An 18,358-nucleotide genomic window follows, 5' to 3' on the forward strand; every position below is an offset into this window, starting at 1 on the left:
ATCCAGATGTGCAAAATGCTGAAGCGTGCCAGGGGATTCGGCTCCACCTCTCCGTCCACCAAGTTAAGAGAAGAAGAAACACTTCATCCCACTGGAGCTCAACCCCCCTCCCAATTGGCACCCTCACCCCACAGGACACAACACAAGAGGCAGAGGGCAAGCCAGAATGTGCACCCTCGTCCATTCCTCTACGGGTGAGGCTTGGTATGCATAAACCGCACCCCGACAATTGTAACTGGGAGCCACAACACAGCATGTTTGCCTTTGGCATGCTCACCATCTGGTTAGCAGTACCACAGTTCTGGGTGGAATTATCAGCCCTCCTGACTTTCCAAAATCATTCCAGATTTGTCTGCAAATCTCGGGGGGGGGGGAAGCAAGATTCCCAGGAAATGGATAACTGGAGTGGGGGGGGGGAGTACACAAGTCTTCTTTAACACCCTGACTTCCACATGAGCATGCCAAAGGCTGCACCGGCAGATGGCATGGGCCATCACAGAACACCACCTGTTTCCCCGTGTAGCTGGTTGGCAGGTTATGCTCTTTTTTGCCATCAGTTCCAAACACCAAACTGCCAACATGCCTTTGGAGGGAAGGTCACAGCTGAATGCTAAGCAGATCTGCTAACTGCAACAGCTTGCATGCTGGGGGGCACGGAGGGGGGGGGTCTACTCAGCGCTGCCAGGTCTCACTTTTTTATCAAAAGTCTCATGACTGTCTGAGCTCAGCAGAGACAAGATGAGCTGTCAGAACAGGGCAAGTGTGGTTTGCCTTCTTAAAAGAGGCATTTTCCAAACGCCATTTTTAAAGCTTTGAAAGTAACCTGCCATTCTCAAATCCCATTTTCAATACTGGGACTTGAAAGCAATGCTTCTGATTTCCTAGGAAGATCTACCTTTTGTGAACTGTGTGAAGCATCTACAGAGAACACATCTCCTGTCTCTGGCTTCAGTCATCAAAGAAACTGCCAGGCAGGCTCCAGAACTGGGTTAGTTGGCAACAAGATGACAGATGAGATTTAGAGTAAGTGCAAACCAACTGGGACAAAGCAAAAAATCCCAGTCCTTTAGGATTTGCTGCAGGGACAATCAGGACTGGAGACAGGAACATTCAAAAGCCAGTTCTCTGGGTTGATCATTTTGCACTTCTGATGTAAAATTTTATCTTCTCAGAACATAAGAACAGGTACGCAGGATCAGGTCAGTGGTCCATCTAGTCCAGCATCGTCTTCCATACAGTTGCTGACCAGATTTAATTTATTTCTTTAGTAAATATATATGCTGCCTCTCCAGAGAACCTAACTGATGTGGCTCACAAAATAAAACCCTAACATGGCATACCAGTCATTAGCATTAACAATCTATTAGAAACCCAGTCCAGAGCACAAAAACTAAATATGGCCCAAGAAGTCCTATAAGCAGATCATGGAAGCCAAAGCCTGACTCTTTCGCTACCACCAGCAGTGGCATTCAGAGGATTACTGCCTCTGAACATGGAGGTTCCATTTAGGCCCAGTGGCTTATGACCATTGGTAGACCTCTCCACCGTGACTCTGTATGCCCTTCAGAAGCTATCACCTGTTCTGCAGCGAAGCAGGGGCTCGTGTACTGAAAGGATCATAGTGAGAGAGCCAATGATGGTGGAGCATAGAGGCAAACAAAGCTAGTGAGAAAGAAACCAGTGTGGAAACCCGTGTGATGCAATGTCTGACTAGAAGCTGGGATGGTTCTGGCTGGATCTTAGAAAAAACTTTGTTACAGTCAGAGTTGTGCAACAGTGGAATCAGCTGCCTAGGGAGGTGGTGAGCTCCCCCTCACTGGCAGTCTTTCAGCAGCGGCTGGACATGGGATGCTCTAGGCTGATTCTGCATTAAGCAGGGGGTTGGAGTAGAGGGCCTGTATGGCCCCTTCCAGCTCTGTGATTCTATGATTCTGTGACCCAGGTTCGAACCCCCACTCGGCCATGAAGCTCTTTGAGTAACCTTGAGCCAAACTCTCAGGCTCAGCCTGACCTACCGCACATGGATACTGTGAGGTTAAATGAGGAAGGGGAATTGTGTCACTGTCACCCTGACCTCCTTGGAGAAAGGGCTGGATTAAAAATGTACAAGGTAGATAAAGGTCAACCCCATCATCACTAGCTTGGGCTTTCAGAATCTGTAGCCTGGTACCCATCCCAGAGGCTCCTACCATGGACAGTGCTTCTCTCAGCTGGGTATGGGTAAGGGGATGGTTAAGCAAAGTCCAGGAGTGGTCCCTGTCCCCAGTGTTGCCCCACAGAGGGGTCCCATCACAAAGGCTGGGTAGCTGCCAAAGGCTGCTGTCTCTCTTCCCCTTGGCATCCCAGGAGGAGCCCCAGAGGTTCCCGTCTGCCCTCTCTTCCTGGCTGCTTTTCTCCCACTATTGAGGACGTGCTGAGAGATAAGCCATGCCCCCATCATAAGCTGCTACAGCCTCCTTCAACTCCTTGCCACCCAACTTCTACCCTCCCAGTTCTTCCATAAAGCCAGGTCCTGGGCAGATGCTGTCCTTCCCCCAGGAGCAATGCACCAATCCTGACCTGGTCATGTAAACATGGCAACCAATGTGGAGGAGGACGAGGAGGAGGAGGGGGAGAAGAAGAGATTAGATTTATACCCCGCTCTTCACTTGGAGTCTCAGAGCGGCTTACAAACTCCTTTCTCTTCCCCTCCCCACAACAGACACCCTGTGAGATAGGCGGGGCTGAGAGAGCTCTTTTAAGAGCTGCTGTTTCGAGAACAGCTCTGACAGAACTATGGCTTGCCCAAGGTCATCCAGCAGCTGAAAGTGGAGGAGTGGGGAATCAAACCCAGTTCTCCCAGATTAGAGTCCACACACTTTACTACTACACCAAACTGGCTCTCAAACACTATAGGAGTCACTACAGGACTCCATAGATAGGCTGCACAGATAAACAGGGAGAAGTAAGCCCTCACTAAGCCCGTAGTAGTAGGTAGTATCAGTATCATGGCTGACCTTGCCATGTGAGAAAGTACAGAACCTGAAAAAGGATCAGCTACTACAAACTTCCCCTTCAAGGACAGTATCTGGGTAATCTCTTGCTTATAAACCTGAAGGGTTGGAGCTTTGGAACCATGGTAGCCCTGAAGGATCACACCGGTCAGACAGAGAACCTCTGCTCAGCACAAAGCAAGGGGGGAGGTTCTTCACAAGCCGTTAGTGTCATATGGAGATCAGTTGAGTTGACACGCACTCCAGAACTCAGAACCCTTGCAGAGTTCATGAAAACAGGATGGAACTATGTGAATTTGGATGAACTCAGAACCCTTGAAAAGTTCATCCAAGTTCACATAGTTCCATCCTGTTTTCATTATACACTCATGGCATTCTGAAAGAGAAAGTAAAACATGTCATTTGAGGATCAACACACACACACACCAATGTCGTCATCTCGTTTACAAGATTAAAGCCATGCAGACTTGGAAGGGAAGGCAGATTGCGATCAGTGAATGTTGAGGTTTCTGATGTGGCTTCCTGGGGTCCGCTGGGAGCCAGCAAAGCCTGCTAGCAGATGCCAAGCATCCGGCACTGGCCAAGCCCAAAGCAAAATCTCTCAGTCTGTTCCCACCTGAGACTATGGCTAAACCCAGGTTCAAAACTTACTACTAAAGTCAAGGAGTTTAGAAGAGTTTTGTAGAGTGTAACTCTGCTTAGGATGACCCTGTTGGGCGCCTGCAACATGAGGGAATGTGGCATGTCATATATGCCATCAGCACATAGCAGTACTCATAAGATGTCAAGATTTCTATCTGCAGGAATCTTTCCCCCTCACCCACCACATCAGCTCTCATCTGAAATGGTACCATACAGCACACAGGCTTCTCATCTCCTTGGCCACAGCTAATCCTCAGTTAGTGGGATTCTCCCCTGACTGGTCCCTTTTTACATTAAACCAGAGACGTCAGGAAGGAGCTGCAGTGGCTCAAGTGGTTAAGACGCTGAACTGCAGGCTGTGGAAGGTCAGTAGTTCAGCAGTTCGAGACCCGGGTGCCGCATGATGGAGTGAGCTCCCATCTCTAGTTCCAGCTCCTGCCAACCTAGCAGTTCGAAAGCAAGAAATTGCAAGTAGATAAATAGGTACCCCTTCGGTGGGAAGGGAACAGCGTTCCATGCGCCTTGGTATTTAGTCATGCCGGCCACATGACCACGGAAACGTCTTCAGACAGCGCTGGTTCTTCGGCTTTGAAACGGAGATGAGCACCGCAACCCTAGAGTCGGATTCGACTGGCTTTCGAGCAAGGGAACCTTTACCTTTACCTTTAGATATGTCAAATTCATTTGTTACAAGGGCCAGATCTGACATAAATGTCACTTGGTTGAGCCCGGCCATGTGTGCCATAAACGTAATGCCAGGTACCGAAGATATAAACTGTATATAAAGGACGGCAGCTGGTCAGCTCCGAGTCGGTGTATCCTCATTGCAAGGCCCCCTGGGCTGGGAGGGGGGTGCAAAGGGAAACCCACATGGGCAGACTGGAGAGCCAGTGGTGCAGCACTGGGCAGACACTCCCACATTGCTTGACTGCTGCAGACAAAGTTGTTCTACCATGCTGAAGCCACAATTGGAGTCCACTTCCCAAAGACGTCTCCTGTTCCCTCCCTTGCTCTAGTTGCTTGTGGGCTGCATAAGAGCCCTCCGGGCCTTATGTTTGACACCCCTGCACCAGTGTTCCCTCTAAGCTGAGTTAGTGTGAACTGGCTCACAGTTTTTTAGCCACCAGCTCGCAGATTTTGTCTCAGCTCAGGAAGGATGGCTCCAGAGCAAACTAATTTATGCAGCTGCCAAATCTCTTGCTCACAACTTTAATGCCAGTAGCTCACAAAGTAGAATTTTTGCTCACAAGACTCCACGGCTTAGAGGGAGTATTGCCCTGCACTAAACCCATTTCTGGTTCACTGATGACACCAAAGAAATACTCTGATTTAAGGAAATCCGTTAATCTCAGGATAGCCTGCCAGGGAGCCCAGAGAGGGAGAGAGCACAAATCGCGGCAGGAATAGAGAACTCTCTTCAAACAATGATGCACCACAGCTAGAGCTGCTTCCCTAACAATTGAGCAAAAGACACCTCCTTTTGCAGCTCAGGCCCACATTAACTAAGGGGAGCTGAAGAGAACATTAAGTCCTGCTGACATGAAGCCCTACTCAAGCCACCTCGAGCTCCCAGGGCTGAAGATCAAATCAGGGACAAGGCCGGCAAGACCCCGTTCTTCTTCCTCCTGTTCTCTCAAAGGAAATCTCTAGAGCCAAGTCTGGCTTTCAAACGCACGGGCTTGCTGAACACAAAGGACAAAGAAAGATCATGGAAAGAAATCAGTACTGCCTTCTGGTCAATCCATGTATGAATCACCAAGAATTTTGCCTCAGACCACCAGATAGACTTAGTATATTTATTACCAACCATATCTGTGATCATGAGTTCTCTTGTCATTTCTGCCCGAAGAAGAATTTTATGTCTCTCAATGGCTTGCATGCTGTAATGCCAAGACTGAATAGAGAGCCAAGCATTATTTATCGCATCCCTCATTCTTGGCCAAGAATTACCCACACTGTGTCAAACTGCCAGCAGTAGTCGGGGTAAGACTAAAATCTGAGTTGTCCTGCAGGCTAAGCCTAACTACATGTTATGTTTTCCTCACATCCTCCATGGGTCCATGCGATCAGATGCATAATGCCAGTTCAGTGCTGGGAATTTAATTCCCAGGCACTTGCGGGCATCAGGGCCATGGTAGGTGGAGAGAAGGTGCTTGAGGCTCCTCAAAGAAAGGTTAAAGCACTTGGAGCTCTTTAGCTTAGAGAAATGACAGCTGAGGGGTGACATGATCGAGGTTTACAAGATTATGCATGGGATTAGAGCAGGTAGAGAAAGAAGTACTTTTCTCCCTTTCTCACAATACAAGAACTCGTGGGTGCTCAATGGAAAAGCTGAGCAGTTGGGTTAGAACAGATAAAAGGAAGTACTTCTTCACCCAAAGAGTGATTAACACATGGAATTCACCGCCACAGGAGGTGGTGGCGGCTACAAGCATGGACAGCTTCAAGAGGGAATTAGAGAAGCATATGGAGCAGAAGTCCATCAGTGGCTATTAGCCAAAGGGTATAGATAGGGCCTCTCAAGTTGGGGCAAGTGATGCTCTGTATTCTTGGTGCTTGGGGGGGAGCAACAGTGGGAGGGCTTCTAGTTTCCTGGCCCCACTGCTGGACCTCCTGATGGCACCAGGTATTTTTGGCCACTGTGTGACAGAGTGTTGGACTAGATGGGCCATTGGCCTGATCTGACATTGGCTTCTCTTATGTTTTTATGAGGCTCCCCCCACCACCACACTGGTTTCCCTACCTGAAATGACCCTGGGGGTGCTATTTGATGCTTCATGAGGTTCAAAGAAAATCTCCCCTGTCCTGTGAGTCTGACTGAGACTTCATGGGGCTGCTTTTTCTGAAAAAAATCACAGTGAATGATACAATCACAGACCTGGCAGCCTCTCATCTAAGCAGGCTCTACAATAAAGCTGGAAACAGAGTGTCAGGAGGACCAACCAAACAACACATTTTCTGTAACCCTTGACTACAAAAATGGCAGGCATCACCTTTGCCCTATCAGGAGGGGAAGGGCAAGCATGACCAAAGGCCACAGGAGTTTCTGCCCAAGAAATGCAATGAGAAGAAACTGCAAGAAAACCAAGACTGTGGCTGCTGCTGGTAGAGATCAAGGCTCCAGCCTAGAAGGATCTCTTATCTCTTCAAGGACTTTGTCCCCGGAGCATCTACTGAATACAGTGCATGAGAACCATTATAGTCCCACAGCTGGGAATGTGTGGCCTCAGAAGGCTTATTAGAAATTACTTTTTTTTTCTGTGGGAAGCACTGCTTAGAGGGACTCTACTGGCAGGTCAGTGACTGAGTCTCAATAAGAATGTCTTTGTTGTAGGAGGGACTGAAAGCCTTCCATACAGAGTACAATGGATCAGCAGCCACGCGGTTTCCCTTTGCCAGAATGACAGGTATTCCTGAAGCCCGCTTTCTCCCTCTGTCTTTTCTTACTGTGTAATCTGAGCATGTATAAATGAGCCACACTTTTCATGGGCACCACGTCTCCCATCAGGGGGTTCTTTTTGTTTGGGCCTTTTCAACCTGAATTTGAAGCAGCACCCCCACCCACACACTCAAAAATCCAAGCCCTCCCCCCTTCTTGTTTGCGCCCAAACGACCTTCCACTTAGCTTGACTAGTGCCGGACGGAATTTTGCTAGCAAGCAGCTCAGATGGTGTGGGAAGCAATCAGAGGGCAGGTCTCTGGTGGACATGCACATTTGCTCCAGGATGCTTTCTGGGTCACCAAAGGGGTGGTCTCCTCCCACATGTTTTGCTCTGATATAAAGGGGGGGAAGCAGAGATGTCAGGCTGTTTAGAGTCCGGAGGCACAGATGCACCATTGCCAGGTCACCTCCTGCCAATTATGAAAGTCAGACAGTGACACCTACAGGCAGATGGGGGTTCTGCCCAGGAGCAACTCCTGTGTCTGCCCCAGGCATGAAGCAAAGAGGATGGTCCTGAGCGTGGTTCAGAATGTCCATTGGTTATTGTGTCCCACTGCAAGCTGTTCCTGGAACAACAACTGGACCTGTAATCTCTTCCTCCTTATGCTAACATCAATCCCTGCAAGGCTGTGGCCTGGCTAGAAAGGCTCTTTGCCCTGGCCACCGTGTCTGTGCTCGCTCGATCCCAGGTGCAGTCTCCAAGCCTGCTTGACCAGCCTGCAAAGCGGATGCCAGCCTGAGAGAAGCGTGCAATTACACTCCAATACCAGTGTCTCATGGCCCACTTTTCTGGCACAATGTGCCCAGGGGAAGGCCAGGAGGCAGCCCAATTGAGCCTAGAGCCCAGGACTAACCTGAGACAATGGAGGCCAAACATGAAAGAGTTAAGACAGATACTAGAATAACAACCTTCTGCAAACTGTGTATCTGACAAAGGCAGCCCTGGCTCCCAAAAGCTTACACCCCGAAAATCTTATTGGTCTCTGTATAGAAATATTGCTTTCTAAAAGTCTCATGCCTTCTCCTGTGATGTCTTTTGATAACATGCTATGTCTTGTTTCCTGTTGCAAGCCAAATGGTGAGGCCAAATGGCCTCAATAGCCATGCCATATAACCACACAGTCTTTCACGCCTCTAAGTGGAAGAGCAGACCTGAGATGCAAAAAGTCACATAGGCAATGGAGAAGCAATGGAGAAGCAATGGAGAAGCTGGAGTTTGGGTCATGTGACTGCAGGCGTGGTCTCCAAACTACTAGCCTATCCCCACATGCAGCTATGACAACCAACAATTGGGCACATGCCCTGTCCACTCATGATTGGCTGCATGGCCACAGCTGATCATGAATGGAATTGGGCTATAATTGATTGATCCCAATGAGAGAGAGTCTCTTGCTCTCTGCTCCTGTTCTCTCTGCTTGTTTTATGGCACCTAGAAATGCTGTCTCTTGGGGGACAAAGAACTGCTTTGTGAATTGGACCACATGGTTGAGCAAAGATGGATTTTTCCTTCAAAATCCCTTGGACTGTTTAGATGTTCCTGAACTTGGTAAATATCTGTCTTTTACTGTGTAGTTAAGGCAAATCGCCTTACGCTTGTTATTTTGGTAACTCTGGTAGTCTGTGTTAAGCTCTGTACTGAATAAACAATTATTCTTGTTTCTAAATGGTCTCTGATGTTGTACCTGAGTTCCAAGCCTAAATCCTGTGGCCTAAACACTCCCCAGATACGCTACTATTGGAGAGTAAAAGTGTGCATCTCTGAAGTGAGTTGCTATTGTGTTAAATCCCAGATGCTAACTAAGGGTTTGGAATCTATCCCTTAGGAAAGCAGGGACTAGTGAAAAGAGGTTCTGGTGGCATATTGTTCTGAAAACCTGAGAGGGTATAGCCTACCTCTGGGTTTGTTGTTTAATGTACTGGAAAAGTACAGGATTCCCTCCCATTCCTGAACTGGCTTGGGTGGGAAATACCTGTACAGCCTCTAAGGTGCTACTGGGCTAAATTTCAACTGTTCTGTGAACGGCAGCTGAGCAGGAAAGCATCTGCTTTACATGCAGAAGGTCTCAGGTTCGATCCCAGGACCTCCAGTTAAAAGAATCAGGTGTTGAGTGATGGGGCCCTGGAGAGCTGATTCCAGTCAGAGTAGATGACACTGACCTTGAGAAACCAAGGGTCTGACTCCGCAGAAGGCAGCTCCATGGGAGACAGGCTGCGACTGCAGGGACTGAGGGGAAGGATGTCACTGGTGGGGCTGTTTGTCTTCTGAACTGAAAAACAAGTCAAAGTGACACCTCCACTGGTACCACCCAGACTAACCAGTGCTGCCAGCCAAACACAGCGGTCACTCCTAATTCCAATGACTAGTGCCTCGGGCCCTTGCTGGATAGCTTAAAAAACAAACCAGTTTTCATTTTCCATCCTGAAGTAGCACTTGCCAGTCCCAGTGGTGGTGGGGAATACAGTATTGCCACTGAGGGGAATCTTTTGTTCCCTGGGCTGTATAAAAGGGGGAAGGCGTGCTTCGGCAATGGAGCAAGGGCCCAGATCCCAGGATTAAGGGTTTATTTGTAGAGAAACCCCATGTGGTGCACTGGTTAGAGTGCTGGACTGAGACTGGGGGAGACCCAGGTTCAAATCCGCACTCTGTCATGGAAGCTGTGCTGGATGACTTCGGACCAGTTGCTCTCTCCCAGCCTGGCCTTCCTCCTGGTTTAAGAATAAGATGGAGGAGGGCAGAACTGGCTATACCACCCTGAGCTTTCTAGGATAAAAAAAAGATACTGAAATAAATTAATAATACGAAATGACAGGGCTGGATAATGGTCAAAGGGACTGTTTATTTGATCTCCTTTTTTAAAAAAAGACTTTAGTTCCACACTGGAAGGTACCCAGCCTCTAAATGTAAAAAGAAAATCTGAAACCACTTAACACTTTTGCAGAAGCTCCCAAAATTGCATGTACATGAGACATAGGAGGGAAGGAGTATTGACTGTCACAGCTGCCATCACGGACATCGTAGCAAGTCACCCAAGCTTTCCCCCAACACACACCACACACCCATTCCAGATGTTGCTCACAACCAGGCCTTTGGGGCTGAGAGGAACTAACCACCTAGGTCCTCACCTACAGAGGGAGCAACATTAATAAAGCACTACACCTGCCATGAGTAGATCCCTTCCTTTCCAAGGTAAGTAAATGTAACCCCTGGACTAGAAGTAATTTCTGGAGTTTGGGCTGTTGATTTTTGGCTGCTGAAAAAGGGAGGAGAGGGTCCCCTTTGACCACCCAAAGAGCTATGGTCATGGGACCTACATGGACCATAGCTCCATGGGGCAGGGACTGTAGTGAAGAGAAGAATTGAGTGAGAGTCAGCAAACCAGAGATGTTCCAACCTCCTGGTACTATCAACAGAGAACAAGATAAGCTGGGCAGCCAGGAGCCAGCATGCATCCCCCTCTGGGCCCCCATGCATGCCACATTTGAGGGAACACATCAGAACACACACAAGATACCTGTAGAACAGGGCTGTTGCTTTCATCTCTGAGGTTCGTCTTGACCAGCTTTCCAGCCTCCCAGCAAGTTGTACCCTGAGTCCTTGCCCTTCTCAGTGGCCTTGAAGAGAAAGGCACACCAACCTCCCCCATCAATGTAGTGTCCCTGTGAGTTTGTCTGGCTATGCTATCAGCATCAATTTGCACCCAGGTAGACCCAGAAGACAGAAGAAAGGTGGTGACCGCCAGTGGGCATAGGGCAGCAGCTGATTTTTGCTCTTTACTGAGAAGCGCCAAAGTGTATCCAGCATCAAAGCCAAGGAGGGGGAAAAACTTAATGAAAAATCCCTTTTAGGTTCAAGGATCAAGAAGAAAACAGACTTGTCAATCACCGAATCACAGAGTGGGAAGACGACCAGAAAAGGTTACCCATCCGTTCCTGCACAAAAGGTCCATTCATCCATTGGCCTTCCACAGGTCCATGCAGGTCAAATGCCCTGGCCAGAGCTCCACAGGCAAGGGCAATGTGAGACAAACAAGCCTGGCAGTATTCAAGGGCAGCTAACACCACCTTAAACAGCATCTGGCTGAAGAGTAGCTGAGTGATCACATCTGAGCCCAAACTATCCACCCTGTTCCAGTTTCTCCATTTCCCAAAAAGCACATCCATTTCAAGTTGCATTTTGACAGCTTTTCTTCATGGTTTGCTGTTTTCATCCAAATCCTGAATGGAAAGCCCTGCTAGAGGAATCCCCCAAAAGTCATTTTTAAGTCTCTAAGGGGTTATGCAACTCGTGAGCTAGTCCATAAAGTCCACACATTTTTGCACGCCCGTTCAAATTTTTAAAAACCTGCTGCATTGAAATGCACATTTCAGCACAAAAAAAAGTGAAACTCACAAAAACTTGGCTTAATTCCTCTCCAGATCCAGTCTGACTGTTCTTCCTAGGCAAATTCATCCCAGCTGTGCACTGAATCCTCTCATAGCTCAACTCCGTCACCCGTTTGCTGTGAAGCACTGCATTGCCTCTGAACCGGCTCCTTTGGCTCTCACTTCATACACAAGCGTGGGCTCTCGGGACTAGTTTTCAGCACCAGGCAGAGATGGGAATCTTCAGAAGAATCCTGGAACCCCAAAGCTTTGCGGTGTCAGGCAGCCCTCCAAATTAGCAAATACATCGTGCTGAGCGGCAGCAATGACAAGTCTGGCCACAATCTGGAAGGGCGATACCCAGCAAAGCGGCTGGCCAATGTACACCTTGGAAATGCTCCCACTAGGGTTCTGAGCTCCAAAGAAAAAGGGGTTCCCTCCCGACTGCCAGTTTAGGGGGGACACACAGCTGCTCGATATGAGGCTCATCCAGAGAGGCCTTCTGCAAGTCCTGGATCAGGCCTGGAAAAGTGCAAGGCCTCTTCTGTATTTCTGCGGGCCATGGGGCTTGTTCCCATCTTGATCAAAAATTTTCCCCCTCCTGATAAGAAGTGTGACCCCATTTCCAGAGCCTTCACTGCTTCCTTTTAAGAGACTCTTAACAGTGGGATGTTACTGTTGGAATCCAACTTGTTCAGTACAAGTGACCCCTGTATGGAGCCACCTGAGGTTTGGGCACTATGCTCAAAATCATCTCTATGCCCTCCCAAGCCTCTAGTGATTCCTGGATTATTCCCACACTCACTTACCTAAGCCGGGAATCTAGCATTACACTTGTCTGGGTGCCAACTTTGCATTGGTAAGGGATTCCCCCTCCCCTGACCACCTCCCCACTGCCTGCCCACAGTTTGCTGTAGCTGCAGGAAATACACACGCACACTCCACTTCAAAAGATGGCAGCTGGTCCCAGAAAGGCTGCCTTCGACTGCAAGCCTGCCAAGAAGATACCCCTGCCCACTCCCGCCCCATGTTTCCATGGGATAACATGGAGGGAATGGCAGACTTAACCCCCCACCCCAGCTTTCATGAATGCAGAATATCCATTGTGTGTCACTCTTGCAAGGCAGAGGAAATAAAGCCATAGCGCTGCAGCTCATTCCACTCCTCCACCCCCTGTGGGGGGGGGGATGTGCAGGAAAAGGCAGCCCCAAGGACTAAGGGGTAAAAGCGCCTGCCTTCCTTATGAAAATGAGATAATGTGGGGCTCTTCAGCTTAGAAAAAGATGACTAAGGAGTGTACACAGGAGAGGTTTACACAAATCTGCACAGTGTAAAGACAGAAGATAGAAAGAAGCATTGTTTTTCTTCCTCTCTCAAAATACTAACTCTCAGGGGCACCCCGTGAAGCTCATGGGCAGCAAATTCAGGACAGACTAAGGACGTAGTTATTCACACAACAAAGAATTAACTTCTGGATCTTACTGCCAGGGGGTACAGCAATGGCTTTAAAGGAAGATACACAAATTCACCAGTGGTTACTAGCTAGGATGACTAAATGGAACCTCCTTGTTTGGAAGCAGTATACCTTTTGTCAGTTATAGATGTGTAGTAGCAGGAGGAGGTTTCTGCCTTTGTGCTCCTTTTATGGGTCTTGTGGGGCATCTGATCAGCAGGCATTGTGGGAAACAGTACGCTAGACTAGATGGACTATTGGTCTGACCCAGCAGGGCACTAAGCCAGTGTGGCACTAGCCATCCCTCCCCTGGCCTGCCATCTTTGGTTCCCTCACCTGTCCCATGTTATTGGTGGTCATTTGAGGTGAGGGGCCATGGCTCATTGGCAAGGCATTTGCTTTGCAAGCAAGAGGTCCCAGGTTTGATCTCCAACACCTCCAGTTAAAAGGACCAGGAAGTGGCTGATATGAAAAGACCTCTAACTTGAAACCCTGTAGATCCATTGCCAGTTAGAGAAGACTGTTCTGACCTTCACCGGCTAATAGTCTGATTCAGTATACAACAGCTTCATGTGTTCCTGCAATAGCTGCCAGGGCCCAGGGAATACTGAATTTCCTAACCAGATATTGTACACCGACCACTGCTTACATGACTTGGGACACAGCCGCCGGGCATATAAAGGACAGAAAAGGGCAGTGGGTGAAGAACAGCTTAGTAGTTCCAAAACAGGCCAGAGAAGGAGGTTCTTTTTCACGGCATGAGGTACTAGCGTGAATCGGAAGTCAGGAACAGCCAACATCGGTTAGGAGAAGCTGCCTCTGCTGAGGATTAGCTGGGAATTGCTGGGTGATGCCCAGCAGAGGAAAGAGCTTCCGATGGAGGAAGGAGAGCGTCTCTCAGCCCCTCAGACCCATTTCACCCCCCACCCAATGCCAGATCCTGGGGTCCTGCTTGACTTTCTAGAAGGGCTGCCAGAACTTCCCCCTGCCATGGTGGGTTGGGGGGGAGGGGGTGAATCAAGGGGTGCCGCTCCCCTCGATGGGGAGTTCTCCCTCACAAGTCTCCTGAATGCTGCCACTCCATGCAGCCGATGAGAAAGCCTGGCCCCAGCCCAGTTAGTCAACCTTGAGCATCCGAGTTTGACCCCGGCAGCCTTCTAGCGGCCCTCCTCAGCGGGCGGGGAGTGGGGAAAGGGCTGTCTAGCGCATGGCCCTGCTAGAACTTTGTTCCTCACCACCCATCTCCTGCTGGGAACCTGTGTCCAAGCGACACGCCGAAGCGCCTGTCATTCATCTGGACTATTTGACATCCCCCCTCCCCCCTCCCGCAATACAACCCACGTTCTGGATTCCTACAGACACCCCCTTCCCCACCCCCCACCCCCAGAAAAGCTTTCTTGCCTGAGAACGCACCTGGCGGCCGGACTGCGAGGAGACGGGAGGGGATCCGGCGGTCCCCAGCTCAACGGGCAGGGCAGGCAGCGCCTCCGTCCTCCGGGCAAAGCCCCCCCGTCCTCCGGCCCGCAGCTCCGGCTGGACTGCAACCAAAGATGGTCTCCCCCCCCTCCTTCTTCTCCCAACTCAACTTTCCAAAGCGAGGAGGCGGCTGCGTGCCCCCTGTGGGCATCTAGGATGGGGGGAGCTCCTGTCCTGCGGGGGCCGGGAGGGCAGAAGACAGGGAAGCGGGCGACCCCTGATGGGCATCCAGCCCCCCACCCCACCCCGCTCCGCTCCCCACGGCTGCCTCCGCTCCCACCTTGCGCGGGCTTCCCGGGCCAGACACTTCTTCGTGCCCAGCTGGGTCTCCTTGAAACGTTCCTGCAGTCTCCCCGCGCGCGCTCGCCACCTACACGCGAGAAGAACTGCCCGGGCGTCGCTCTCGGCGCTCCCTCCGCGCAGCCCAGCCGCAACACCGAGGGAGAGAAAGAGACAGAAGACGCCGGCTACAATCATGGCAGGCAAATCCCTCGGACCCGCGGCGCAAAAGCAGCTCCGATGAGATCCGCCGGGGCGCCCCTTCCCCTCCGCCGCCGTCGTCGCCCGAAGAGTCCCCCCTCGCTCGCTCGCTCGGCCGGCCGGCCAGCCCGCCCCGCCGCCGCCGCCGCCGTCCTCCTCCTCAGCTCCTGCGAGGCGGAGGCGCGGTTCTCGGCTCCCCCGGCAGCATCGCGCCTGCCTTCCTGGCTCCTCCCGGCGGCGGCGGCGGCGGCAGCGGCGGCAGCAGCAGATCGACGCCGAGGAAGGCGATCAGAGCGGCGGCTCCATCCAGCCCGGCACGTCTCTGCCGGACTCCGTGCCCGACGACGCCGACCGAGAGGAGGGAGGCGAAGTGAGCCGCAGCCGCCGCGGAGCTGACCGGCGGGGGGAGGAGGAGGAGGAGGAGGAGACAGACGGACGGACGGACGGACAGACCGACCCGCGGCAGGCAGCCTCCCTCCACGCCGGTCCTTCCGCACCAGGCGAGCCCACCGGACCGGACTGGATCGGGCTAGGGAGGCCTCCAAGTTCAGCCTCGCGGACGGCGGGGACGAGCCGGCGGGCACCTTTTGCGCCCAGGGGGCGGCCCTTGGTGGGGCCTGGGGGGAGGGGCGAGGGCGAGGAGGCGGAGGCTCGGCTGCCCTCGCCAGTCCGCGCCTTTACTCGTGGGCCTGGGACGGCAGCCCCCACCAGGGGGTCGCCTCGGTCAGGCACATGGCAGGCGGCGGCGTCCCCCTGCACGTCCCTTCCCAAGCGGCGGCAGGTGCAGGGGCGCGGCAAGAAGCCGGGGGGCCCTGCTCCGCTGTCCTCCCGCGGACCCCCGGGCCGGTGTCCACTCCCCCTCGGGCGTTAGGGGCGGATCAAGCAAAAGGGGAAGGGGGCCAAGACAGCCGCGGCTCCCTGCCCTGGGACCGTGGGGCGCCGCCGTGCTCAGAAGGGGCGGGTCCGGTGGCGGAGCAGAGCCGCGCAGGATGCCCGCGTTGCAACAACGGCAGCAGCTGGGGGGGGGGGGGGGGGGGGGGGGGGGCCCCCCCGGGGGGGGGACTGGCAGCGCGATCCTCCCCCCTTTGGGGGTGGGAAGTCTGAGGTGGGCCTTTTCATTCGAGGGGGCTCTTCTGGGTGGGCAACCCCCATCTGAGGGCTTGGGACAAACCCTAGGCTTTGGACCAGGAACCAGGCAGTGGCACTTCGTAGGGCACTGCCCGCTGGTTCCCAAGACGTATAGGCTGTGGAGATCCCCGGGCTTATGGAGGAGAGCTGTTTGAAGTAGCAGGAATAGCTGTGGTTGAATTGGAGCACAAGGAACCAGGGACTGCAAACAGGGATCCGAGCAACACAAACAGGCAGTGCAAAAAGGGGGGGGGGCGGCACATATCCCGAATGGTCCATAGATAAGCAGCCTGGACGGGCCCCTGTGTGTGCGTTTCCCTAGCCACTGAGCAGCCACAACCGGACCTCGAAGTGCCGGGATTAGCAACCAGGTTTCTAGTGGGACGGCTTCACCTCTGTGCTTGGAAGCCATGCTGGCGGATTTCTTGCCAAAGGGGTTTCTTGCCAGCACTTTCCCCTCCTGAGGGAGGAGGACAGCTAGAGGAGCACGCGCACACCCACACACAGAGAGTTGAGCCTCTGTGCTTTCCATCCACCCCCAGTGCTGCTTTGGGACCATCCATTATGCCAAAACCAACTCCTCCATAGAAGACACCAGCTTTGGCCATCTTTGGCTGACCAGGGGTGGAGGCATGGGAAGCCTTGGCTTTCTCTAGGTGCCCCTCTTGCCAGGCGTGGCCTCACACATGGCTGATGGGCCCCAATTTGGGAAGGTGAGGATTGCCCCCACTTCCGTGTTAACAAGGGGAAGCCGCTGACCTGCACTTGCTACAAATGCTGCTTCCAGTGCTTCCTTCCAGTCCTATTGGGATCACAGGGGGCAGTGCTCATTGTGTTCCCGCGGTGCCAGGCCAGCCCCTTTCTTTTCCCTGCCTGCCTGCAGACCCAGCGCGCCTTTTCTTTGCCTCCATTACCCCTTGCTAAACTGGCATCTATGTGTGGCCTGCAGGATTCTCACACTTGCTTGTGTTCTTATCATTATGAACCCAACTTCTTCTGTGCTCATCATGCTTGACAGAAAGAGCCAAAAAAAACCCAGAAAGAGCCAAATACCCCAAATAACCTACACATTTCCTTTCGGCTCTTTTCAGATGAGCCTCCTGACCTTGACCCTTGGGTGGATCTTCTAGCCTTTCCTCTTCCCACTCCTGTCCTGGCCGCACATCCTTGAAAAGGCTCTTGTCCCTGCTGCCCTTGATCCTGCAGGAGACTCTGCTGCCTCGGTCCGTCCATCTGTCCGTCCCCCCCCCCCCAGGATTCTACCTTTGCTTGCTAGGTGAAGTATCCAAAATGATGGGGCCAGGGCAGGAGGGCTGAGAGGCTGGCAAGGTTATGAAACCTGGCTTGACATGACCTAGTGGGCTGGGAAGGAGGGAGGGAATGTGAGTGTGTGTGTGTCAGAAAGAGAAAGAGAGAGAGAGAGAGATTGTTATCAAAGAAATAATTACAGAATTACAGAATATTTCTGAAGGAGAGGGGGATGGCAGAACAGGGTGGAGGGACATTGTTGAATCTCTTCAGGCAGTTCATCCCCATATTACCAAGTGGGCTTTTGGGGGCCATACTAAATTCTTATGGTGGCTGGATCCAAGTATAGAGGACCTAAGTGTCAATTCCAGGGTGTTGCAGGCAACTAGCCCAAAATCTCTCAGCCACCATGAAAGTAGCGCTGAAAGGGATATTTTCAAAAGCAAAATCTGAAATCAAACAAAATTCCAGTCTTTAATGCTGAGCACATTTTTTCCGGTTTCCATTTATAAACTGGAAGGCAGAGAAATGTTCAAGATTTCTGAATACATTTTTTAAAGAAAAAACATATTTTTTTCCCAGGCCGTTCATCAGTGTTTGAATTTGACAGTCTCAGCTGTACAAGAGCACCGAATAGCACCACACTGGTGTGATGTTTAAATTTCAGCGCTGTGTGCAGCTCAGACAAGCCTTCACTTTTGGCATGTCATGTGGCAGGACCCTGAAGGGCTTCTGCTCTGGCTCCGTTCTCCTGACACGCTGTGACTTTCCTTTCTCCACAGGCCAGGGAAAGGGAGGGGGGAAACCATAGCACAGAAAGTTCTCTCTGCTCTTCTCCCCGAGTCGGTACTGCAGTCGGAGCTTCTGAAACAGCATCTCAAACAATCCAGCAAATGACTGCCAGTAAAGGAAACGGATGGACAGAGACCATTCTGTGTTCCCTAATTCTCTGAGGGATGGGAACTTCCAGAAGCAGCATTATCTGGGTTAGCTCCTTTTGGAGGACAGCCAGCAAGAGCTGGAGATTTATGGTGTTTGTGTAGCATTTGTTTTATTTAGAAATAAGCAAGGAGAGCGCAACTGGAGGCAAAGAGGCACTCCTACATGGCCCATATTAGATTCCGGGAGAAAGAG

At 51.6% G+C, this 18,358-nt stretch overlaps 1 protein-coding gene across 3 annotated transcripts in view; it reads right to left on the bottom strand.

Moving 5' to 3' along the window:
* The window catches only part of GFRA2 (GDNF family receptor alpha 2), a 116,818-nt gene extending 101,874 nt beyond the window's left edge, over positions 1–14,944 (bottom strand). For all 3 annotated transcript variants that reach the window (XM_015423018.1, XM_015423017.1, XM_015423016.1), the window contains exon 1: positions 14,806–14,944. In XM_015423018.1, the coding sequence (XP_015278504.1) occupies positions 14,806–14,845 (40 nt within the window). In that variant the 5' untranslated portion in view covers positions 14,846–14,944. The remainder of the gene's footprint in view (positions 1–14,805) is intronic.
* Positions 14,945–18,358: the final 3,414 nt, after the last annotated feature.

The sequence above is a fragment of the Gekko japonicus genome, unplaced genomic scaffold (assembly GCF_001447785.1).
Source record: "Gekko japonicus isolate JY-2015 unplaced genomic scaffold, Gekko_japonicus_V1.1 scaffold208, whole genome shotgun sequence".
Lineage (NCBI taxonomy): Eukaryota > Metazoa > Chordata > Lepidosauria > Squamata > Gekkonidae > Gekko > Gekko japonicus.